This window comes from Mesoplodon densirostris, chromosome 9 (genome assembly GCF_025265405.1).
Source record: "Mesoplodon densirostris isolate mMesDen1 chromosome 9, mMesDen1 primary haplotype, whole genome shotgun sequence".
In the NCBI taxonomy this organism is placed as follows: Eukaryota; Metazoa; Chordata; class Mammalia; order Artiodactyla; family Ziphiidae; genus Mesoplodon; species Mesoplodon densirostris.
Window position 1 is genome coordinate 44393325 of NC_082669.1, and position 27317 is coordinate 44420641.

Below are 27317 nucleotides of genomic sequence, written 5' to 3' on the forward strand. Positions count from 1 at the left end.
AATCTTATGAATGTTACCCTATGAATTAGAAAAGGGTATTCTTACAAGATTGAGATTAAAAGTATTGTATAAGGTTGTGGTTTTTAAACTATGCTCTACGGAAAGACTTGACAGATCCCCTCTGGGGCTTTTGTGGGTAGAGAGTGGGCCAGAGAAGAGAAGTTTCACTGTTGTCCTTCTACTCTGGTTCTTCAACTGAGGCATTTCGACTTGATAGTTTATTTCTTTATGTCTCTGCAAAATAATTTATATGAATAAAGGAAACATAATTCTTCTTAAAAACCAGTCATATAATAGTAAATTAGTAAATAACATAAATATGGTACATACATTTTTATTCTTTTGCCCTAGGCTGTGTAGTGTTCCTTTGGGTACACTTTATTAAGAGCAATAACTCTACTTGACTTTTTTTATCAAAGAATTTTAATGATGGCAAAATAGTAGTAATCTTAAAGTTAATTATGTCTGTGGGAAGTATGGCTGACCAGACAATGAGTCTGTTAACCATGGCACTTCTCTGTATTTTGTAGCAGGTTTTCTGCTCTGGAAAAATGAAGCAACTATACATGGTTAGTCTTGAATTCCAAAATAGAAAATTATGCCAGTATCTAAGTTGGCAATATTTAAATTATATCAACTCTTAAACTACATAGCAAGTTTCAGTCTGGGTAACACAAGAGATACAATTTGCATTCCTTCCTTCTTTTATGGATCAGTTTTTGTTAAGTGCCTACTATATGCCAGGCACCGTGGATCTGAAGGCAAGTATAGTCTAATTGCAAGAGAAAGAATAAGCATTTGATTTTGGTGTCACATTTATATTTTAAATTACTTTAGAGCAATAATAATTTGCTCAGAAAAAAACCTCATGTTATAAAGCAGTATTTTTATTTAACTTTTTTCCCCCAGTAGCATAAAGAGAACAGTGATAAAATATATATGAGAGTTAACTTCATAAAATGTTGTATTTGATCAGGATTTTCTTAGAACTCCCATTTACAATTTAGAAAAATTCTAGTGTGGATAGGGCAGGTTCAGGGTGGACTTGTTAGGTTTTGTTGTCTCTCTTTTTTTTTTTTTTTTTCTTTTTGCGGTATGCGGGCCTCTCACTGTTGTGGCCTCTCCCGTTGCGGAGCACAGGCTCCGGATGCGCAGGCCCAGCGGCCATGGCTCACGGGCCCAGCCGCTCCGCGGCATATGGGATCCTCCCAGATCGGGGCACGAACCCGTATCCCCTGCATCGGCAGGCGGACTCTCAACCACTGCGCCACCAGGGAGGCCCTGTTGTCTCTCTTTTACAGATGAAACTTTCTTATATTCTTTCCAATACTCCACCCTGACTCTTCTTCAGTTAATGGCCTTATACTTTCTCATGTGAAGTGAGCTGCTCAGAAAGAGAGTGAATAGGTCCCTTTACATGTTTAGTAGATACTTTAATGATTCTTAGTCTCTACCATTCAATTACAACATAACTTTAAGGAAGACTCTATTTTTTAAAATGATTTCACAATATGTAGGCACTTCTATAACTAGAAAATTATATTAGGGTCATCAAATTACATTTTTTCCTTGTGTTTATGTTTCAGAGCTTGTGTAAGATTGCAGTTATAATGAGCTTACACACCTCATTGATGTAAGATAAACCTGAAACACAGGTTAATACAGGTAAATGTGGACTTGCAGTATAATTTGAATACCTTCTGATGATCTCTTAAAAGCTCTTGAATGATTCTAAAATATTCTTGGTTAATAGTGTTTTAAGATACTTCAAATTTATTTATTTTTAAAATATTTCTCAGGCTATACTCAAGGATAGTTTTAACTTTTTCCACTCACCCCAATATAGTACCTTTGCCAGTTCTACCCTTGCATAGCCAAATCCTTTTCTTGAGAAATTATAGATATTTTAGCTGCAGGTGATTTGTCTTCTCTGAAAGATTATTGTAGGGGGTAAGTAAACAGCAGATATTCTCTAGAAATGATTATCTTATTTTCACATAAATATCTTCAGCTATAAGTGGTTCATTTAGAGAAATATGTCAGATATATATGAATAGTTGACAGTTTATGTTCTATTAACTTTGCTTATTTTTCAGCATTTTGGCTTTATTGTTTTAAATTTACATTATTTTTTTGTCACTTCAAAAATGAATAAAGCTTATTTTGTGAAACATTGTTTCCTACAGGATATTTTCCTAAAGTTTAATAAAGCATTACTAGTTTAATCAGCACTCAATGCTCATACTTTATGCAAGATTATAATTGCAAGCATGCAATTTACAATTCATCATACGTTGTTTGTATACTGCATACAATGTGGTAATGAAAAAGCAAATGTCATAGCTATCTTTAAATGTGGCTTAGAATTATTCATTAAGTTTATTCTCAAGTTGTTTTTCTGTATGAATGCTTATAGAAAGTAACTGAATCATCAAAACAGTCGATATTCTAGTGAAAAACCAAGTAAAGTGTCGGTTGAAGTTAAAGGGAAGATTTAACCTTGTTGGAATAAGATGACTCAAAATTTTAATGTTATATAGTATTCTTAATCATATGCTAATAAAAAAAGATTGTGTTTAGCTGTTTCTAAATTTCACCTCTCCTTTGGGTATTTCATTTTAAATGCTACATATCTTTGGTGGTGTTATTATTAAATAGAGCTAATACATGAGGCCAGGCTTTTTATAAAACAATTTAAAAACAGAGAATTATATTTAATAAAGAACAAAAGTCCCTTTTCATCCATCCATTCCACTCCTTTCTAATGGTTAACCGCATAAAAAAGGTGCAGTACACGTCACTAGAGTTGAATCTTAGTTCTTCTTTATAAAGTAGGATCTTAATCTTGTTCTCTGTAATATAGCATTTCAAGAAATTATCTTAGTGAATTGAGACTTGGCCCAAATTATAGAGCTCGGAGCTCTCAGACGTAGGGAATACTTTTATAGATTGCGATTTTAAAATAAAATGTATACATACATATATACTAAGGTATATATAATGTGTAGCTATGTCATATATGATATATACTTATTTGTGTAATATGTATGTGTGTTTATCAAATATATGGAACATCAGCACGTCACAGAGAAGACTTGGTGGAAGAAAGGAGGTATCCATTGTTGATTGAGGTGGAGTGAGGGGAGGGTAGTGGCAAGATATATCATGTATAAAGATTTACATATATGTTTATATAATATATTATTATACATTAACATTACAATTAACAATGAATATATTATTTTGTATACAATATTAATATAATTATATTATAATATTTTATATGCAATAAGAATACAATATTATCAGTTATCATATGTCTGTATATTCCACTACCTTCCTCTCACTCCACTTTAATAAACAACAGATAGCTACTTTCTTCCGTGAAACCTTCTGTGTGCAGTGCTGATGTTCCATGTATTTGATGCAACAGAGAGAGCTCTAAAAGACACCATAGAAATAAAAGTGTCTCCAGTGCTAGACTATGAGTTCCTTAAGAATAAAGACCATGTGTTGCTTAGCAATTGTTTGCATTAACTGGTAACTCTATTTCAGGTTGTACATATTTGAAGTCAGTCTCATTGGTAATTGATTCCTTCTTGAACTTCAGAAAGGATAGAGCATAGAATCATAGAAAAAAATGTTATTTTTGAAATTCAGATAGAACTGGATTTAATACTCAGGACCATCACTTATTTGCTCTGTAAACTTAGATGAGATACTTAATTTTTCTTCTCTGTAAAGATAAAATAATATTCATATCATACAGTTATTAAGTGACTAAACGAGTTAATTTGAAACACTTGATAAAAGGCATTCAAGAAATCTTAGTTAAGATCTATTATTATCTTGAAAGGATTCTTATCCATTTTAATATCAATTTCTAATTTATAGTAAAATATTTAAAACTTAATTTTATACATATGTGGTCAAGGTGAATTATGAATTTCATTTGCCATGTAATCTACTCTTCCATATTAATTGGCTTCAAGTATCACACAATTGCATTTTTTGTCTAAGAAGGTAAAATTGAAAAGCTATTGAGAAGTAGGCCCAGTAGTGTGAGAATCTGGGAGACAAAAAGTGAGCCAGTTGAAAAGAAAGTAGTGTGCTTCTCAACTTTTGTTCTGGGAGGAAGATGTGAATACTTCCATCTGTCAAGGACATGGAAAGGAAAATGGTACACAAATACATTCTAAAGGGCACTGTAAGAGTGTCCATGCTTCAGAGATAAACAGGTAATTATTACCATATACAAGTTTAAAATAGTATGGAAGTAGTTTTTCATTGGAGATAAACAACTGAAGCCAGAAATGTTTGTGGTTGCTCAAATGGGAGATGCTTTGTTAGTTGAATGTGTTGCCTGGGCAAGAAGTAGTCACTAATTTGTGTGAACTGTTACTTTCAAAGTTCAAAATCCTGCGGAGGGTGGTTCTGATTTCAGATGAAGTTCCGTATGTTGGTAGAATTATCATTTCTCTTCTGGTTTTTGAATTATTTATAGCAGGATTTTTTTCCAGTGGAAAAGAATAACCTTCCCTCTGGCCTTGTTTATTACCGAAGTATAATGTTCCTGTACAGTTGCTTAAGTGTTCATAACAAGCTTGTGGATCTCAAAAGGGGCTGAAGAATTATTTCCGGTGTTCTTTGAATCTGTAATTGCTGCCAGCTGAGGAAGCAAAATCCCAAATAAGTTGCAGGAACTTTCACAAATAACACTTAATATAATTACAAGGCATAAAGCTCAATATATAGTTTATATAATAAGGTCTTACCTAACCACAAAATATTCAAGGACCAGTCAAACAGGTGTCTTCATAGAGGTATATATTAACCTTGTGCTTGACACTGTACTTGTTTAGATTTGGTAAAACCTTCTAGCTGTGCATTTGAAATTATGTCTGTTTAAAACATACACTTACAGGGCTTCCCTGGTGGCGCAGTGGTTGAGAGTCCGCCTGCCGATGCAGGGGACACAGGTTTGTGCCCCGGTCCGGGAAGATCCCACATGCCGTGGAGCGGCTGGGCCCGTGAGCCATGGCCGCTGAGCCTGCGCGTCCGGAGCCTGTGCTCTGCAAAGGGAGAGGCCACAACAGTGAGAGGCCCGCGTACAGCCAAAAAAAAAAAAAAAAAAATACACTTACAGATTTTCTGTTTTGTTGTGAGCGTTTCCAAGAGTACCTAACAGTAGTGATAAAAACATGATCATCAAAAGGCAGAAAATTCTTCATCTTTGCTTAGGTGTAATATACTAGAATAAAGTGGTTTTGAGATCTAGGCCAAGGACACCTAGTGGAGTTTAATCACTCTTTTTAATAATGTGTTCCACTTTTAGAGAAATACAGTATAAAAATCCAGACTTCAAAACAGGTATATTCTTTACTTTTCGGAAAAGTTTGATACAGTATCCACTTAAATATGGAACGTCTCATGAAACCTTTGCTTGACAGTTAGATTTAATTTTGGGCAGCTTTTTAGCAACATTTCTGATATTTTGACAAGGGATAAATTTGTGTGTGATCTAGCTGCAATTCAATCATAATTTACTAAAGCAAGTTTAAGAATGACCGGATTGCCTGTATTTCCAGACCATTTCTGTATCATTTACTTATATTTTTATTTTTATCTTTCTGTTAAAAGTTCAGAAAGGGTTTCTATAGTTATTATTCTCTGTAGACTTAGGTTTCATATGAAGAGATCATCCACCCAATATCTCTTTTCCATACCTTCCCTCTCCTCATTAAAACTTAGGCTTCCTTCACTAATTTCCATTCTTTTGAGTATTATTTTTCCATTACAAAGACTAGAAACTTGAATCAATAAGGGAATTCTGTATATACTTTCTTCATTATGTATGTAAGACCTGTATAGATCTTGGCTTCATCACCTGAGTCATGGTCCCTCTCACTTTATATCTAAAATTAATTGCTCTCCCTATCTCTAATCCAGTGGTTTTCAGCCAGAGAATTTTGCCCCCCAGAGCACATTTGGCAGTATCCGGAGACATGTGGAGTTGCTACAACCGAGGGTATGGTCCTATGGGCACGTAGTGAGTAGAGGCCATTGGTATTGATAAACATCGAACAAAGCGCGGGACAGCCCCCCATAACAATTATTCAGCCCAAAGTGACAAGAATGCTTAGACTGAGAAACGCTGCTCTAATCCCTCTTTAATCATTCCTCCTCCAGATGATTCTTTTAGGAAGATCAGCTCGGTGCTTTGTGACCACCTAGAAGGGTGGATAAGCAGGGTGGGAGGCAGATGCAAGAGGGAGGAGATATGGGGATATATGTATAGCTGATTCAATTTGTTATACAGCAGAAACTAACACACCATTGTAAAGCAATTATACTCCAAAGAAGATGTTAAAAAAAAAATAGTACTCTCATTGCATAAATCACCTCATGAGGCATCTTCATGGGTATTATCTTGAATATATGATCCAGATTTTCAACCTTGGTTTCAGACTTGTGCAACTAATATGTTCCAGCCCTGTGCTATGCGATCTTCTGTTGCCTTTGTTAGTCAAGGTGGTGTCTTCCACAGAATATGGCATGGATTTTAGGCCCCAAGTGTCTTTACAGCTTTCTCCTTTCTGTGGTTCCAGGGAATTCTACTCTCTGTATTTCTAAACTCCCAGCTCAAGTCCTGGAAGGCTTAGTTGACTGTTGCTAGAGACAGTTACTCCAATGAGTTGATGTCATTATCTGTATGTTAGTTATAACCATTTATTTCATCCTATCTACTATTATCTTTGTTTTAAAAAGATTGTTTCTATCACTGAAATCCATTTTGCAAAAATAATTTAATATGGAGTGTATTCCCTTTTATATAAAACAGATGAAACCAAAGTCTTATCTACTTGAGCAGAATGAGACACTTAAATTTCCTTGATTTTCTGCTGTTTTCAAGCAGGCTTTGAGACCATGTCCGAGAATATTGAGATGTTAACCTTTGTATTATTCTTTAAATTTTTGGTATATATTTCACTATAAAAATCTTTAGAGAATATCATTTTTTATAGTAGGAACTACCTGTAAATACATTTCTGTATACCTCATGGTTTTCTATGCAGCACTTTGTATATATACACAATAGATATTTAGTAACTGTGTAAAGGTTCATGTCATAAAAAATAGTACTAGAAACAAAGTAAACAGAAGGCATAATCTTAGCCTGGGAAGAAGATTTGTAGAGTATAAGGGCTAAATATGTAAATACGTATGGCTTTTTGCTGAAAATTTACTAAAATGAACTAAAAGAACCAAAAACAGGAAGTATAGTCCATTCTGAAAATAGGGAACCTCCTCACCTTTAAATCCCAAACTCCTAGGAATATCTTCCTGGTGTTATTCAATTTGGACCTAATTTTTAACAAATAGGTTACAGAGATTTGTTACTTAACTCCCATAAATTAATGTGCTCCTCAGCAGTATACAAAAGGAAGAAAGAAGTTTCCAGGGAACTTCCCAGTTATTACAGCTTGGTAGCATAAGGGCTGGGTTCAGTGTTAGGAAGCTGACACGTGCCCTTTGGAAATCCATTCCTCAATTTAGAAATGGGCTGTGTAGAACACAAGGAAGAACTTACAGTCATGGATTTTTTCTTTTTATTCACTTGTTTAATTCTGTTGTGAGGATTTAATAAAACATGCAAGACAGAGTCTGCTAGGTGCCCATCTACTCCTCATTTCAGAAAGCCAGTTTTCTTTGGGAGAATGACATCATTTCCTAGCTAGCCAGGATGGTCTCTGAGATGGAACTGAAGATTTTCTGGAGGCTTTATTTAAAGGGACCCTTTTTTTCTCTCTTTTTCTTGCTTACTCTAGACTGGAAAATATCCAGTATGCACCATTAAAGAAAAATAATGAATTCTTTTGTTTTCAAAACAGCTTATCTATTTCCAGTGACCAAAAATATTATAATATATCTAATATTTTTTAACATTATAATGACTTTGCTGTTGTATTTTTATCGCACGTAACTCCTATCAAGAATTTGATCAGGACAGCTGATTTTCTGAGGGGTGTTATAGCCATGCTATGGATAGAATCTGAGATGATCTGAGGTAGAATGTGAAAACCTATTTTTTTTAAGTTCAGTAGTTATTTATTTGATTGCATTCACATTCTTGTCCCAGGTCTTCCATGAAGCTAGGGCATCTACCAGGAAAGAATGGTTCCTGAGTGTTGGAATAGTGATATATCGGAACATTAGAATGGTTGGAATGCTCAGACAGAAACATCCTTCCTGGTCATTAGAATTTCATATTAAGGAGGAAGGGGAAATGGTGGTAGGGATATGAAATATAAACTTAAAATAGGAAGAAAGAAAAGATTATTTTCTGAAAGAATTGCAGAAATTCATTAACAAATAGTGCAAAAAAACTGAATTTCATCTTTTACATATTTATTAAAAATATGTACTTCTCTGAACAAGTATGTATTGGCATTTTCTCTCTTGGGCATCATGACAGGCACTCAGGATGCAAATGCTGAACACAAACAGACAAGGTTATATGGTATCTGATATCATAACATGGAACTTTTGGCCAGGAGAGGATCACATTAACAAATACAAAACTGGAACAGAGACAAGAGCTGAAAAGGAGAGAGAAACTGAGCCTACTAAGATAGATGGATTTGACCTAGGCAGGGGTGCCAAGAAAGACTTTCTTGAAGAAGAGGAATGAAATACTGGTGTATTTCTAACATCAGTATTCCTCTTCTATAACTTAAACTGGTTTTTGCTGTTTTATATACCCTAGGAATTAGCAACATATCACATGGCAGGAAATGACTACTAATTATTTTTTAGAAGGGCAGATGCATAAATCCTGAGAAGCTTAGTGTCATTTCTTAGAGAGTTTAAATGTTAAGTATATTAAAATATAGTATTAATCAATCATATTTACAATCTTCCCATAACTCCCTTTTTTGGATTAATAAGCCTATTATAAGCAAACAGACTGATGTTATGAGATATTAAAAACTCCGCACTATCTTGTGTTCTCTGAAAACTGTGCCTAGTTAGGGGGAAGAGGGAAATTAGGAGTTTGGGATTAACATATACACATTACTGTATATAAAATAGATAAACAACAAGGACCTACTGTGTGCACAGTGGAACTATACTCAGTATCTTGTAATAACCTATAATGGAAAAGAATCTGAAAAGGAATATATATATATGTATGACTAATCACTTTGCTGTACACCTGAAACTAACACAACATTGTAAATTAACTACACATCAATTTTTTTAATGGTTAAAAAAATTTTTTGAATAGCAAATGAAAAATAAAATATGCCTAGTCAAAACCAAGGAATTGTTTACTCTTTGATTAAACATTTGTATTTTGTTTCCCTCATAAAACATCCATTTTATTCCTTCTAAACAGCACATAACTAGTTGAAAGCAAAAAGATAGCATGCTATAAACGGACGTACAAGAAATTTTTACCTCAGAAGGAACATAATGATTGTAAATCACGATGTCCCTTCAGTGTTGATTATTGAGACCGTGAAGAGCAAAACCCAAGGCTTCTTCCATAATAATTAGAAAAACCTCCCCAAGCTTTCATTCCCTGAAATTCACAATGCTTATTTTTAAAAAATGAGACATATAATATCCAGAAGAATGTCACTGTAAGCTACAGTCTTCTTAGGTAATCTCTGTGTGTGTTTTTATTTTTGTTTTGTTTTTGTCCTGCAATGATGTGAACTTATTTCCAAGTAAAATGCTTGAATCCAAACAAAACAAATCTGAGCAGGCTAGATTTTTTAGTGCAAGTTTTCCTTTCATTTATCAAGTCACAGAAATAAATATTTCATTCTGTGAGAGGATTATATTTCCTATAAGAATGATGTACATAATTACTTATAAGAACTTCCTGTCATTGAACTTGAGTTTACTTTTAAATGTCTTTTAATATAGTCCTATAAAGATTATCAATCATTTTTGCTTTTATGATTTAGTGTTCACCATATAGCAGTGTCTCTTGCTGTTTTCATTGGACATGTATATAATCCAGACAGACATTTTCTTTCTTGTAATTATTACTCCTCTCTGCTAGTATTTTAATTATTTATAGCCATCAGGCATTTATTTGTCTTTAAAGGCCTTCCAATCCCAATCAGAATGAATAAACAATTAAAAGGAAGAAAGATTTTGTAGGTTTTCTTTTCCTTTTGATCGTGTGTGTTCTATATAACACTTAAATTATTCTTTATGAAATTAGTATATCCAGGAAACTGGAGAATTATGCCTTAGGCTGGGTGAATGGAAAACATGTTAGTGCTTCCTTTGTAAGGTTTCCAGAGTGCCACAGGAGATTTCTAATGTGCTGCTTATTTGTGTTCTCCCCAGATCTTTTTCAGTGTATTATAATGCTGGAGAAATAATTAAAATGTTGCCTACCCTTTTCTATGTTCTACACCTCACTGAAAACATGTCAGCACAGAAAGCAAACGTTCATCATGTCTCAATATAAAACAGATCCTGCCAGGGATCATGCCAAACCCAACCAACCATGACGGTCAAATCAATGTATGTTTTGGTTTAAATTTTAATTTTTGCCTTTGCTTTAGCAATTTGACTCTGGTATATGTTGTTCCCTATGGCTTATCATTTTATGGCATGATAGTTACTGAAATTGACAAGGCTTCCTGCTTACCTTTGCAATGTATATGTGTGACAACATAAACTATAAGAGAAAGTGACATTTGACTCAATAAATATTTGTGTTATGTCCCCTACATCTGTTTTACAGAACTCCTTTTTTATTCCTCCATCAATATTCACTAAAAAATGCTGGCTTCTACCTTTTGTCTGGATGTCACAAATTCCGGAACCAGTGTTTCAATTTCCAAGTTAGACTTTTTATTGTTATTGACCCAAGAGATTTAATTCTCTCATCAGTTTATATTCACATCATAAAACATAAATTAATTTGGTTGTTTTTATTTATTTACTTACTTTGCTGTTTGGGGGGCTGGGCATGCGTACCATGCTGTGTGTTACACCATACAACCAACTTGTTGCTGCTGAGTCATTAAAAAACTGCAGGAGGGATTATATTTTTAAGTTGATATTAAACTGAGCAAAAAAATTAATGGGTCTAAACTTTAGTCATTCAGAAGCATGTTTTCTTGGATAAGATTATCCCTAAAGTTGTTAAGTGCTTGGACTCTCTATATTCTGATCCTGATTTCAAGTCTGTATTTTTCAGTCATTATCTTTGTGACTTTGGACAAGTTACTCAAGCTGCCTTGGTTTTAAATTTCTAGTTAATGGAATTTACCTCATAGGATGTGTGATATTTTCTTTGCTTTTTTTTTCCCTAGTGGTTTTGTAAGGTGGTATCCTGTTTCATACTACTACTGATTGTTTTTTGCGTTTTATATGCATATCTACTTTTTCTCTTTCTTGTTAACTTAAAATCATTGATGATTTAATATATATTGGCTTGACTGTGTAAAATAAGAAATTCAGTATGATTTTCAGCCCTCTTCATATTCCAACATTTTGTGATGTAGTTTATATATTTTTTAAAAACCTTGTCTTTGAAGAATAATTATTAATTATTAAAGCATTGCTTTGCTTTATAATCCATTAAAATAATTATCCTTCTCTCTGTATAACTGAGTGATTTTTTTCTATAACAATCTGTAAATATTGATGGACAACTAGGTATCATTTTCTTCTTTATGACCCTTTTATCTCAGGTTCTGTAAATATCACACTTCTGATTTCTTCCTACAAAGTATGTCTGCTCCTTCTCAGACTCTTTGCCAGCTTCTTTACTTCTCTTAGATGCCTAAATGCTGCAGATTCTTAGAGCACTGTCCTGTGTGGTCCCACAGAATTCTCACCCACTTATATGATTTTAAATACCCTTCATTTGAAAATGACTATTTTCTGTGTTCTATACTCATAACTGCCTATTTGATATTTTGTCTTGGATGTCTCTCTCAAATCTCAGATTTATCCAAAATGGAGTTTGTAATTTCCCCCAATATCCCAAAGTGCTTCTGGTAAAGGAAACGTTTTATAACTTTTATAGTGCTCCTCTATCTGTAATATTGCTTTTTGTCTTAAAGTCTGTATTTTTATAGTGAATATACTGAATACAGTGAACCGAACTTTCTTTGGGTTAGTGCCTCTCTGATCTACCCTTCTCAGTCACTTGACTCTCAGCCTTTTGTGTCCTTGTATTTTATGTGTAGCTATTATAAAGGCCATGTGTAGCTGTGTTTAGTTTTTAATCCAACATGACAATCTTTGTGTTTTTACCCATGGGCTTAGTTAGTCATTTACATTTATTCAAATTTAAAAAAGTATTTGGAGTGGTTACTCTCACCTTATTTTTTGCTTTCTGTCTGTTCTACTTTTCTCATGTTTTTTCTTAACTGTTTAATTAAGATTTTTGTTTTTCATTAGTTTTTTTCTCTGTTATTAATCTTGAAATTTTTGAAATAATTTCAGGCTTACAAAATATTTCAAAGATATTACATTACTTTTATTCTTTTTCTTAAGACACTTCTTGTTTTAGATTTATATACTCATTTTAAAGCTACTTCTTTATATTCCATGCCTTCCTGACTTATTAGATTGTCTTTTTGAAATTATCTTTCTTCCACCTGAGGTACATCCCTTAGTGCCACAGTATTTTTAGGAATAAAATTTTATGTTTTGTTTATCTGAGGGAACCCATCTTCTGTTTTCATTTTTGATAAATAATGTTTGTGGGAAGGAGGTGTAAGCATTTTAGGTTGATAGTTTTTTTTTTTTGGAGGGAGTTGGGGGGTTTTTTTTGTTTGTTTTTGGGTTTTTTTTGGTTTTGTTTCTTAGCAGTTTGCAGATATGCCAGTGTGTTCTTGCCACCATTATTGCTGTGAGAAAAACTGTTGTCAGTATAACTGTTGGTCCTCTGTTGGTTAGTTCTCTCTAGTTGCTTTAGGATCATGTCTTTATGTTTAGTGTTTAAAGCAATATTAGTTTCCCCATTGTCTCTATCCTCCCTTTCTGGGATTCTGATTAAATATATATTAAACATTCTTATCATGTCTACCAAATCTCTTAACCTCTTTATATTTTCCATTTCTTGTCTTCTCTAATATGAATTCTGAGTGATTTCTTCAATTCTGTCTTCAGTTTCAGTAATTTTCTTTTCAGCTGTGTCTAATCTGTTGTTTGATCCATCCTTTGAGGCTTTTTTTTGGTTTAAATTTGTAATGTTTTTTATTTGTAAAAGTTGTATTTCTTATTTTTCAAGTCTGTTCTTGTTTAAGAGACTGCTCATTTTTGTGGATCCATGTTTGTTTATTTAGAATTTTTTTACATAGGTTTAAATTATTTTGTGTCTAGAAATTTTAATGCTGGTTTCATTTTGATACTAAACTGGTTTGTTGTTTTCTTCATAACTTGTTATTGTGAATGCATATATGTGTTTATGTGTTTGTCTGACTTGCCCAACTATGTATTCCATTAAGGGAAAAAAAACTCTCTATTCATATCTTAATATATAACTTACATCCTGGTATCAGGTAAGTTCCTGAAATACAGTCATTGAAAGGAGTCTTGTTCTTATTTTTTTCCTCATTTATTTCGTTATTGAATAAGTTAACTTTTTAAGTACTCCTTTTTTTTTTTTTTTTTAAAGAAAGACTTTACTAATGGGTATGCTTTCAGAGCCCTTGCATATCCCACAATGTCTGCTTTTTTGTCCTTCTTACAGTCAGCCAGGATTCCTAGGTAACGATCTTTTCGTTAATTAATTAATTAATTAATTATTAATTAATTAAATATTTAATATTTCAGAGAAATTACACATGAGTCATTCTTATCTACTGAAAATAATCTGTATTGCCTGATGGAGCCTGTTGAATTTTTATCTTTAAATTTGAAAGTATCATCAGAATATGGCTTCTTTTGGTGGTGGGGGGGGTTCTTTCACTAATTTTGCAAGGGTCTAAATGATACCTGTCTATCTGCAGACACTGGTCTTTCTTCAACTCAGGGAATTAGTGTAAATTTAGTGTAAATTTAGTGTACATATTTTGTGTACAATTTACATATTAGTGTAAATTTAGCAGTGTCCCTACACTTATCTCTGAGACCAGGCTTTCTTTCATAGGAGAGGAATCATGTAGCACAAATTTCTAGTTTTTCACACCTTTTCAGTTTCTAAATATAGATACAAGTTTTTCTCTTATTTTTATTTTTAGGGGGTTATTTCTATAATGATATATCCTTTATCTGAAAACATCGATGCTTCAAAGATGTCTTAATAGTTATATATAATGCCAGATCTTTATAGAATTAACTAGCAAATTAATCTGGTTAGTTTACTGAGTACCTACTATAGATATAGTACTTTATTTGATTTTAGAATTTAATTTGGGAGAGTTGCCTTTTACTGTCTACAATTTAGCTAAGAAAATAAGATCTATACATATGCAAACCTAACAAGATTGTAAGAGATTGTGAGGTAAACTATGATAATGCAAATTACTGATGTGTAGTAAAATAAATGATTTCATAAGAGGAAGTCATCACAGCCAGGTATTTGAAAATTGTTGTGAATTAGAAAGACAATTATTGGGAAACCATTTAACTGGAGAAGAGAAAACAGTGATTATATCAGTATGGCCACAGAAGTGGATTCTGTATAGTAAAGGAGTGGAAACTGGTCAGAAGGATTGATTAGGTTGACTGTGAATAGTCTTGAATGCTAAGACGAAGTTTGTGTTGAAAGTAATGTGGGTTTGACACAGTGAAAATGGTTGTTCTAGTGAGATTAGAACAGTAGCCATGGGCAGAGAGAAGTAGCCAGTTAAGACATCCTTGAGGAATCTAGGTACAGGATGGTAAGGATGTAGACTGAGAGTGGTCAGAGTATAGCTGGTGAGGGATGTCACAGTAGAAAACTAGCAGGACTTGGTAACTGTTGGGTAAGTTGTATAGGATCAAAACACTTTTGCTAATTAAAAGAGACATTGTGTATGAGACAGATTTTTCAACTTTATTAAGTGGGAGAATTGATATTATGAATGGTGTAAGAAAATAAAGTATGACAGTGTGACAAGTCCCAGATCTAGAAATAACTGACACGATAATGAAATGCGTGTTCTCAAGCCAGATGTCTGGTGCTTTTGGCTGCCCAGGTTTTACCCCACTGCACTCTGGCTCTGAGAGCTGCATAGTTTGGGTCTTTCCTAATCTTTAGTCTCTAACAGTGCTGCCCCCTCAGGGTTTCTTGACCAATTCTTTCTTATTAATTATCTTGTTTCACAAATATTTACTGAGAACCTTCAGTGTGTGCAAGACCTTGTGCTAGGCATGGAGAATAAAGGAGACGAAAATTGCTGTGTGGTACGTACGTTAATAAGTCAAGTCAAGTGCATTTTCACTAGTATTTTTTTTTTTTTTTTTTTTTTCCTTTTTGCGGTATGCGGGCCTCTCACTGTTGTGGCCTCTCCCATTGCGGAGCACAGGCTCCGGATGCACAGGCCCAGCGGCCATGGCTCACGGGCCCAGCCGCTCCGCGGCATATGGGATCCTCCCAGACCGGGGCACGAACCCGTATCCCCTGCATCGGCAGGCGGACTCTTAACCACTGCGCCACCAGGGAGGCCCTCACTAGTATTTTATTGTCGAGGTTTTCAGGAGACATTTGTTTCACTCAAATGAGCAAGAGGCAAATACTTTTCATTTGGAGAGGACTCTTGTTTTTCGCAAACCATTAGTAAGTGGCTGCTTTTTTCCTGCAGTTTTGTAAATTTACAAATAACGAACTTTTCTTTTCATCTCCACTAGGGGACAGTGTGTTACCATTAGATTTTTTTTTCTTCCATATCAGCAAAATGTATACAGAAAGGAAATTTAGCCTCTAATTATTTTGATATGATATTAATTACCTTACAAATGTAACAAAACTTAAAATGTTTCTAAAGTATACAGCTTAGGATTTTTGTATATTGTATGTGTTATGGATGGATAGATATATGGACATGTATAGATACAGGTTTTATTTGTTTAGAGTGATTGAAATTTTGTGGCATTTAGATAATTTTTGCATGAGTTCACCAAAACAAGGTTGGATGGCAGAAAGATATTAATACCAAAATATAAGGAAATTGAACTTCAGGACAGTTTTGTAGTTCATGGAACTTGAATTAGGCTTTCGGTATGGAATTTGCTGAGACAATGTAATGTTTACCCTTCCAAAAGATCTGTGTAATCTCTTGAGACATCTAAAGCCGAAATAATACATTTATACATATATTTTAAATTTATAGATTTTCTTTTAAGAGAGTACATTGTGTTCTTTAGGAATGATGTGTATGGAAGATGAAAATCTCAAAAGATTTCCTTTTAGGTTGTCTATAAAGATTTGGAGAACAGTGATGTCATAGCTTTTCCTGCCATTCTTTGAGATAAGATCCTACAAACTCCACATAAATTTGATTCTAACAGCATACCATAAATTTGTTTATACCTCTTTAATTCAAGTACTGATATCTGTGTAGTACAATGATAGGGTTTAATGTTTTGAAATATACCTTTTAAAAAGTTCTTTAAGTTTTGCCAAAACTGGGTATAGTTTTGCCAAAAGTTGTCCTTTGAGAAAACTGAAAGGGACAGTGGATCAGTAAGAAATTCTGAGGATATGACATTACAGAAAATTGACCACTTGTACACTTGCAAAGTGCTACTTCTTCGTCATTTACTTCTGAAACTGCAGGCGTTACTTGTCCAAATTGTGAGGTTGATGGTGGGGAGCAGGGAAAAAAGCTGCTATGAATAATGGAGGTGCCATTTCATTCCCAATCTCCTGAAAGTAAAGTGAAAGTAAAGTGAAAGTAAAGAAATCAATTTTCCCTGATTTCCAAAGAGCTTGCCAAAGGCTTAGAGGTCCCATGAGAATTTGTGCATCGAGACTTCACTACTCTATGGAAGATGATAGATAGAACCATGGGAAAGAAACCTACCATCAACCAAAAAATAATAATAATTATTATTATATATATACATATATATATATCTCATACAAAAAACCTAAAGTACAGGATTCCATTGACAAGACTTAATTGCTCTAGAGTAATTTTAAAGTTATGTTTTTAAAAGATAATGGTAATAGAACTTTTGTGCATCTTTTTTTTCTTTAATAAACATTTATTTATTTATTGGCTGTGTTGGGTCTTCCTTGCTGCGCGGGGGCTACTCTTCGTTGCAGTGCATGGGCTTTTCATTGCAGTGGCTTCTCTTGTTGCATAGCACAGGCTCCAGGCGCACGGGCTTCAGTAGTGGTGGCTCGCAGACTCAGTAGTTGTGGTGCACGGGCTTCATTGCTCCGTGGCATGTGGGATCTTCCCAGACCAGGGATGGAACCCATGTCCCCTACATTGGCAGGCAGATTCTTAACCACTGCACCACCAGGGAAGCCCCCATCTAAGCATAGCATATTTCATCCTAATCTTGAAATTACAAAGTGATAGAGAAATAGCTAAATATGATAAGTTTCTGGTTAAAACCCATGGTGAATTCTAATCCTAAATAATTCAGTTCAAGGATATAAAAATTTTAAATAGCAATTTTATATTGATTTTTTAAAATATTCTTCCTGATATTTAAAAAATCCAACTGTAAGAAACCCTTCAAAATCTCAATGAGCATCTGTAACACACTGAATAAAATTAAGTACACATTTTTTGTTGTTACTTTTAGCTTAACTTCCATGATATCTTTCTTAACCTCTAAATCAGCAAAAAGCTATAACTTTGTGAATTATTAATATGATTCTTTTGGAAATCTTTTATTGAAAATTGCAATATTCAAACAAAAATGTTTTCTTTGTACAGATTTTGAAGTTTTTGGTGGGGATAAATATTCTCTGGAAATCTAGACAATTATGAAGTACTGATATTATGAGATAACAAATCAAATTTAGTCTCTGAATTTAAAGTCTTGAAACTGTTTTAAAATAACTTATTTTTCTTATTAGAATAAAGTGTTTATTATGAAAAATTTGAAAATATAGCAAAACATAAAGATGAAATAAAAATAGCCATAAATCTGTCATCCAAAAATAACTCTTGTTAACATTTTGATATTTTCCCTCCCAGTAATTTAAGAAACCTGATTACTACATCCTTTTTTTCCCTTTAGGACCAGTTTCTAGTTTATAATACAGCTGTAACCAAGAAAAAGAGTGAATGTTGTATTTTACAGCTAGAAGTTATATTTTTATTTTTTTATGAGAAGATAGAGTGCAATTTTTGCTGTTTATCAAAAATTTGACATTGCTCTTAAGTGAACAGAACAATAAGATAACAAGTAATTACTGTCTGAAGCCTAGCCATGAATGTTGCTGGAGTTACAGATAGTAAGTAAACTGCTGATAAATTTAATTTGGGTGACTTTTTCTTAATTTTTTATTGTGAAAATTTGGGTACCCACTCTTCTTACAATAGCTTTATCACATTGATATGTCACTCTAAGCATCAGCCATTTCTTGTCCCAAAATATTTCTTGTTCATCCTGGACTCTACAGTATTTTCTTCCTCTTTCTCTCATCATTTGCTTCCGTCACCCTGAGGAAACATTCCTGCCTCATGTGATCTTACCATGCTCTGAATTCCCTTGTTCTCTCATGTGCAGCTGTAGCAATATTACCTACAGTCTAGTCCTGTACATATATTTGTACATTACATCACATTAGTTTTCTAGGGATGGGGTTAACATTTTTCAAATTTTTTGTTTGTTTCATGGAGTAAATATTCCCAGATGACATGGCTGCTGACATAACCCATATGTAGTTTTCTAAATGTTCCAAGCAGGTTTCTTGGTGATGGTGGTAGGGTGTGTCAGTAGATAAGGAATAGGGAAATGGAATAGTAATGTGATTACAAGGTATAAGATGATTATGGTAGTAATTCACCATTTTTCTCTCTTGCTTCAGTTTGGATATTTTTTTACTTCACTTCAGGCTCACTAATATTGTCTCTGGCTCTTTCCATCTCATATTAAATCAGTCAATTAATTCTTAATTTCAAGTATTATATTGTAAGATTGTAAAAATTGTTTTTTTATTTGAGATTCCGATTCTATGTTGAAATTTTCCAGTTTTCATCAACCTTTCCTTCTCTTCCTCTATTTTTAAAATATATTAATCATAGTTATTTTGAAATCCTTGCAGGGTAATTCCAATATATGGATCATTTCTGGGTCTGTTTAAATTGATTTTTTTTCTCTTGTTTATGGGTAGTCTATTTATTTATTTATTTTTGCTGCTTTGCATTCGTTACTTGTCAAGTAATATTTTATTGTATGCCATCTGTTACAGAACATTATAAAAGCTCTAGTTTATTTTAGCTTCCTCCAAAGAATATTAAAATTTGTTCTGGCAAGCATGTGTGTTACTGGGAAATCAACTTGCTCTTCTGGAGCTTGTTAAAGCTTTGTTAGGGCAGTTCTAGTTCAGTTTTGTCTTTATTCCTAGGTTATGGGCATGATCTTTCAGAGATCTCGGCTGAAGGCCATGGGTGTTCACCAAGGTCTCCTTGTTCCAGCCTACCTCACATCTAATCTTCTAAGTGCAGTGCAGCTTCTGAAATCTCTGCTCATTGCTCCAGCTTCCCAGAAATTACTCTCTGCTAGGCCCCATGGAGTCTACCTGTGCAAGTGCCGATTAGGAATTGGCCAAATAAGGGGAATTTTCAGCAGAATTTTAGGACTTCTTTGCAATTCTCCCGTCGCAGGGATGTTTTTTGCGCAATCTGAGCCACTTTGACAACTTTAAATTGTAATCTCTGTCTTTTATATCCAGAGAGACCATCATTCACTTGGACTCTATTTCTCTTCTTTATAGTTTCGAAAAATTCTCTCAACAAGACATCTGAGGTGAATGGTCTCTGCTTTCAAGGACTGTAGATATGCATTGGTTACTGTCTTAGATCCGCAAACCACATTTTTACATAGAGTTTACCAGATTTAATGGTTATGTATGTTAATCAGCTATTCTGTTGTGGCTGAAACAGTACCCTCCATAAAAATAATAATTCTAGCAGCTGTTATTATAGAATATTTGTTAGGTATCTGTGATTTACATGTCTTACCTGGTTTAGTCCCTACAGAAGAATCTATAAAGTAGATAATATTGTTACCCTAGTTTTAGATGAAAAATGCAGAACTATAAAACTTTGATAATTTGCTCAAAGATATTTGACAGTTGTGAAGGCCAGTATTTGAATACCAGCAATCTGACTCTAGAGCCTGATTAAACACATCTTTTCTTGAAAAATAATACACTTTGTGTTTTAGATTCACAGAAAAATTCAGAGGATAGTACAGAGTTCTCTTGTGTCCTTTGTGCAGTTTCCCCTATTATTAACAACTAAGCCATAGTTTATGCAGATTACCTTGGTTTTACCAAATTTTTTTTTTATTCCAGGATACCACATTACCTTTAGTCGTCATGTCTCCTTAGGAGACAACTGTCATGTCTCCACAGTTGGCTGTGACAGCTTCTCAGACTTACCTTGTTTTTTATGAACTTGACAGTTTTGAGGAGTACTGGTCAGATATATTGTACTATGTCCCTCTATTGGAGTTTGTCTGATGTTTTTTCTCATGATTAGACTGGCGTTATGGGTTTTGAGGAGGGAGACCACAGAGGTAAATACCATTTCATGATAGCATATCAAGAGTGCATACGATCAACATAATTTTTCAGTGTTCATGTTGACCTTGCTCACGTAGTTTTAACACTAAACATTTTTATTATATAATATTTGGAGCACACAAAGGAATGTATGCATATACATGTGTATAAATATGGATGATTGATAATAAAATGACCACCTGTAATGCCCCTCCACTCCCTATCTCCATCAAGGATTGAAAACAGTTTTGCATATCCACTTTCAGCAGGAAATGCTTTTTAAAGATTTATTTCCTTGCATTTTTTACTTACGTTATCAATACTTTTATAGAGGTATGGAATTTTGAAATGAGTTTGAAATCCATAAATTGTTTGTCTATCTAATTTTTGTACATACTAGAATTTTCTTAGTATATATATGTCTCACCATCTTGTTTAAGTCAGCTCTTAAAATTCCATATTTTTCAAAGATGGAATGATTGAGGTCAGGCAGAGAGGGAAAACAAATATTTAGTGGAATAACATAGGTTCTTCTCACTGAATTCTAGTCTTTCCAAATGATGCCTATAAAAAATTGCCAAAGTAATCTTTAAAAGAACAATCTTACTTAAATTTGTTAGTAGCTAAAGATATGTAAGTTGTGGAGCAATCAAAATGAGCATGGAAGATTTATTCCAAGATAGAGAAATGTGATTTTTCTAGCCCTAGGATCTTAAACAGGTTTCCCCCCTTCATTTCTTTGTTACCATGCTGCTTTCATTATAAGTGTAAACTGGTTTCAAAGAGGCTATACAGATAACCTTTTTCTGTTTATTTTTGAAAGAGAAACCTTAATTATCATCATCTGTTGTATATCTCATTTTAATGAGACTTGGGAGTAGATGTGTATCATACCCTGCAACATTGTAATTAATTAATTATTGAGTGACAAATACATATCTATAGTTGGTTTGTATTTTATTCAGTTTTAGAATACTATTTCTATATTTATAAATGGTGTGTCATGAATGATGTCTGCTCCTCTATAAGTGAATCACATTTTAAGCTCAAACGTATTTGGCTTTTAAATGATTTGTTAATGTGATTTGATATTCTGGAAACCGGTACAGCATTTGAAATCCATTATTGAAATGTCATTAAAACTCACTCACAAGAGGCAAAGTAGCCACCATTCAGCCCCTGTGCATCTTCCCCAGTTCCACCTCTTAGAACACAATCAGGGAAACTGACGGGAAAGAATAGTTTAAGCAGAGGTGATCTCTTACTACCATCATCATAGATGAGAAACCCAGGCCTGGGCTAGTGGAGGCGTGGTGGTAGTGGGAAGGCTTCCATAAGATAATATTCTTCTTTGTACTGTTGCCAGACTTCTGGCTAAATATGTAAATAGGAGTAAACAAAGTAACCAAATAGTGGTCATTGTTAACAAATGAGTCAAACTGAAAGGGTGAACATATGTCTATCATTGTCAACCCTCCTTTGCTTTGAATTTGTTATAATGTGTGGAGGGCAACCGTGTGTTAGGCATTGAACTAAATTTTTTGTATTCAAAGATAAAATATTCTTTACATCAAGAAACTGATCATCTGGTGGAATAGATCTCCAGCTAATTAGAATTCAGTGTGCTAGAGGAATTCATAGCTATGGAAATGTATAGATTCACCTCCCTCAAATTGGGTTGAAGAATAGCAGTCAAGGGAGATTTCAGGAGTCACTGATATCTGAGTTGAACCTCAGAGTAACTAGGGTAAGCTAGGCCAGGAGAGGGAGTGGAACAGCTTTTCTGGCAAAGGGATTAGCTGGTGCAAAGGGATGAAACCTTGAAAAATGGCTTGATTGGGCAATCTTAAACAGTTCTACATGGCTTGAAGAACTGAGTGATTTTAAGGGAATGGTAAGAAGAGGCTGGAAGGATAAAAGACCTTCCAGGTAAAGGGTTAATACTTGATCCTGAAGTTTAAAGATAGCCTTCAAAGGATTTTATGCGGGATAATGATGTGATCAGATTTTTATTATTTAAAATCAGTATTTTCATTGCTGTGTGGGAAATAGGATAGAAGAGGACAGACTTCAGAGAGACTGTGAGATTGTTTCAGTGATTCAGGGCCAGAGGTATTATGCTGGCAGTGGCAGTTTGAGTGGAGTATATGGATTCAAGAAACATGAAGGAGGTAAAAACAATGGGTCCTAGTGATACACTGAATGTTGGGATAAGGCATTACAGACGATGCCGAAGTGTAGAAATTGATTACCAGATCCCTCTTTTTGAACCTAGCACAATTCATAACCCAAGGATTTAAGATATTAACTCTCTTTCCACTTTCATTTTCCCTTCATATTATCATCCCCTCATATCTTCAAGAAGCCTAAATAATTAGAAAAAACAGAATTTCATAGGCAATATGATTTCAAAGGGAAAATCACATTTTAGCAACTTGTGAAATAACTCTTTTCACAAATCTGCCTGATCTTTACTTCAAAAACAAGCAGGTTTTTTGTTTTGTTTTTTTCCTCCACACCAGTGCTCACAGTTTATAACAAAGTCTGTTGTTGAAGAACCCTCAGGAAAAAAAAAAAAAGGTGAAGAGAAGGCTTGTATCATCAAAGAAATATTCACACTTAAGTGAAGAGCCAAAGTTGGTCTTCAATATTGGATTAAGGGAAAATAATCTTTTGTTTCATATTATTAGCTTTTGAAATTGTGCCATTGCTTCTTTTGGTACCTTCAGCAGATATTTTTTCTATAATGGAAGTGGTTATAAAAGCGTTTCTCCTTTATTTGGGACAATGGCTGTGGTCTGAGTTCTATTCAGTGCTGAGCCCAAAGAACAGCAAGCCTTGCAGTGTCTCCTTGAACACATAGAAACAGAGTCTGTGATTGTGGTTGCCAGGGGCTAAGGAGTGGAGGAAATGGGGAGATGTTGGTCAAAGGATACAAACTTCCGTTTATAAGATGGGTAAATTCTGAGAATTTAATGTACAGATGGTGACTATAGTTACAGTACTGTATTGTATACTTCAAAGTTCCTGAGAGAGTAGATCTTAAACGGTCTCACCCCCCTTCCAAAAAATGGTAACGATATGAGGTGATAGGTGTGATAAATAACCCTACTTTAGTAATAATTTTGCTGTATATATGTATATCACATCATCACATTGTACACCTTAAACTTATACAATGTTATATTTATGTTTATAAAGTTTTTCAAAAATAATTTTTTTTTAAAAAAAGAGAAGTAGGTCCTTATTAAATTTAATGTGTTGATATCTTTTCTTTCTAAAATAATTATTGTTTTATCTTTTCTTTCAGGATGAACAGAAGCTACAGGAAAGTTTAAGGCAAGGTGCCACCATTATTGCTGCCTTAATCAAAGAAAGAAATTCCGGACTCATTGGTCAACTACTGGTAACATAAAGAACATGAAGAAAATTACCTACTGTGTTCTTAGAAACATTTACCTAAGTATCTCTTTTGTGCTTCTCTCCGAATTGTATATGGTAGAATGTTTAAATTGTCTTTTATATCTTTTATAATTTGCAGGATGTGATGCTTAGGTGAACTTGAAAACTTTTTATGCATGTCAAATATAAATTGCTTAAACTGGAAAAGAACAGATAAGTGGAAAATAATAGCCTTCACGTAAAGAATGTGTGCCTTTTCACAAAGGCATGAAAGGTAAAATAGAAATAATGATGAGTCAGCTAATTCTCCAAGGAATGAGAATTTAGGAAATGTCAACTATTATCTCTCTGTTAATTAGTAAATCACACTATAATGAAAAACTAATAAATAAGATTAATGAGTATTGTTAATTCTAACATTATCCTCTCTCCATGGGTTATTTTGAATTGCATTCCAATTTTTCACACCTTAAAATAAAAGAGGAGATAGCAGTGAACTCTGGTTTGAGTATCTGTACCATTAGCCTCACATTACCCTAGATCCCTAAAGGAGATGTAATCTCCTGCTTTTCTAATGTTTTACAATTGTATGTTTTCTTTGGTTTATGAAATATAGTTTTGACTTACATTATTTTTAAAGGCTTCTGATTTTTCTGAATAACTTTAAAAGACTGGAAAGCTTCATGAAAGTGAAGTTATTTTGGTCAATCTTAAGTTAGTCTTCTTCTAAAAGGAAGAGAGTCTATTGCACATAAAATAATTAATTTTCTTTTGATATGGATAACTGCTGCCTTTTTTAATCGAGTTCTTATTCTTTCAAATTTCCACTGGTATATACATCTTAAATATTGATGATTTTTCCCTTACCTTATATTTTACAGTTTTGTCAATCCAGTCATTAGAGATGCCTTTTATTCTATATATACACTTCATAAAACCACATAGATCAGATTATGCCAGGGCTTAGGCTGCACGTGGGAACTATAAAAATTGCATGAAATGTTTTCAGTTAAAGATAGACTATGAAATATCTACCTTGTGCAGTCTCTTCTTAACATGTTGGGTGATTTTGCCTTCATTTCTCAAGGATCCATAATAGTAGGAGAGTTTATATTTTACATTTAAATAATAGTGAGTAGAATATAGAGGAAATGAAGTAATTATTGCAATTCATTCTCCTAAATGAAATGTGTTGTTTGAATGAATCTCAATTCCTGGGCTCGCCACTTTTTCTCTTTCTCTAGGGATGTTAAGAAATATGAAATAAATCATTTAATTAAAAATCTTGAGGGTGGAAATATATGGTCAGTGTGTGGATTTTGGTTAGAATGTCTGTCGTCGTTAAGGCAGGTTGGCTATGTTGTAAAAGGTCATAGGTGCGCCTCTTGTCATCTTCAGGTGGAAATGTTTTAAGAATTTGAAAAATGCTCATAAAGGCAAAAGGGGAAAAGTTATGAAGATCTTAAGGAGAAAATCAGTGCCTTTAGGTACGTGATGGGAAACTAGGCAATCTCTGGCACAAGCAACATCACTGTATCTATTGAGTGCTGACTGAGTTACCTTAGATTTCAACAGAAGGGAATATTATACCAGACAAGAATTTATCTTGGGACAGTTAGTATGCCTTTACCCTAGGCAATTGTAAACATGTAGTGTTATGAGATTTAATTAATAAAATATTAAGATGACGATGTCTGAAATCATCATCATCATTGTGGCATTTAATTTTTTTCTTTATAGTTTACAAAGTGATTCACAGCATTGAAAATAATTTAAAGAAATCTCCTCACATCCTTTACAGTTTAGATGGAAATTGAGGCTCAGGGATCCTCAGTACCTTCTCCAAAGACACATGTCTGCCTAGTAGGAAAAGGCAGGGCTTAAACTCAGGACCACTGAGAATAAGTTTTAAGCTCATTTCCTCTCTAACAATGATTGCGGGCAAAGGACATCCAGCAGAGAGGCCTTGGGAAATGAGCCAGAGGCTCCGAATGAGCGTTGGAGGAATGGACGAGGAGGGACAAATCAGTCCAGTGACCTGAGGAAAGTCCTGAAGCTTTTGGCTTTCCAGCCATCTTTCCAACATACAGAATTATAGCTAAGGATAAAGGGAATGAAGAGAATCATTGGCCAGGAGGGAAAGATAAATTAGTTGTTTTTGTTATTTGTTAAGAGATCCAGAGGCAACTTTACAGTTATATATTCATCTCCACTTTGGGAAACTTAATTACTTTCATGATAACTGTCCATTTTCACTTTACTTTTCAAAATCCCTTTAAAAATTATACTAAGTATGCCTGAGGTTTGCTGAAATTGCTTTCTACCTGTGCAACTTTTGTGGAAAGGCTGTTTTCTTTTTAAATGTATGCTACTTAATTACATGCAATTTAAAGTTAACCTTTTTAGGAAGTTAACACAGTGTGATTGGTAGTTTGATTAATGACATATTGGTAAGAAGTAGTATTTTTTTTTCATGAAAGTGCTCAATTTGAGAGATGACTTCTTGCAAATAGACTCATCTACGACAAAAGTCAGACCCCTATATTCTACCGAGAGCCATTCTTATTGTGGTCACTTTAAGCATTTTGCATTGGTTTACCAGGAAAACGCTCTTTTCCTATGCTAGTTTACTGTACATTTGACCCTTGAACAGCACAGGTTTGAATTGCACTGGTCCACTTATACGTGGGTTTTTTTCAGCAGTAGCTAGGAAGGAACCATGGATACAGAAGACCGACTATAAATTATGCACAGATTTTTGACTGCTGGGAGGGTCAATGCCTCTAATCCCTGTGTTGTTCGAGGGTCATCTGTAATTATACCTATCAAATTTTACGTTTTATATATATAAATACAATATTCATTTTATAAAAATCAAGTTGTAGTACTACATTTTCTTATGTTAGATGTGTAAATTTTACTTCCTTTTAATGTTGAAACTATATCAAGGAAACAAATGATAATATTTTAATTAAAATGTGAAGAAAGCCATTTAAGAAAGATTGAAATTGTTTAAAAGTTTAATTCAAAAATAAACAGAATAAATGAAAGATACATATTGTTTTAGGGTTTATTAATATGGTTTAAAATATGTGGACAAGAAGTGGCTGTGTAGCTGGTGTTTGGCATTGTAACATTAATATATGTTCTTGTGTGGTTTTAGTTTCAAAACTGAAAAGGTATGGATCTTTTTAAATGAAAAGTAAGAAACTACTACTAAATATTTTTAATGTTCTCTTTACACAACAAA

The 27317-nt window shown here is 33.9% G+C and overlaps 1 protein-coding gene across 1 annotated transcript in view; it reads left to right on the forward strand.

Annotated features, from left to right (window-relative positions):
• Positions 1-27315, forward strand: part of CRPPA (CDP-L-ribitol pyrophosphorylase A) — a 310026-nt gene extending 282711 nt beyond the window's left edge. Inside the window, exon 10 of the mRNA XM_060108032.1 lies at positions 23976-27315. Within this exon, the coding sequence (XP_059964015.1) occupies positions 23976-24080 (105 nt within the window). The 3' untranslated portion in view covers positions 24081-27315. The remainder of the gene's footprint in view (positions 1-23975) is intronic.
• The last annotated feature ends 2 nt before the right edge of the window (positions 27316-27317 follow it).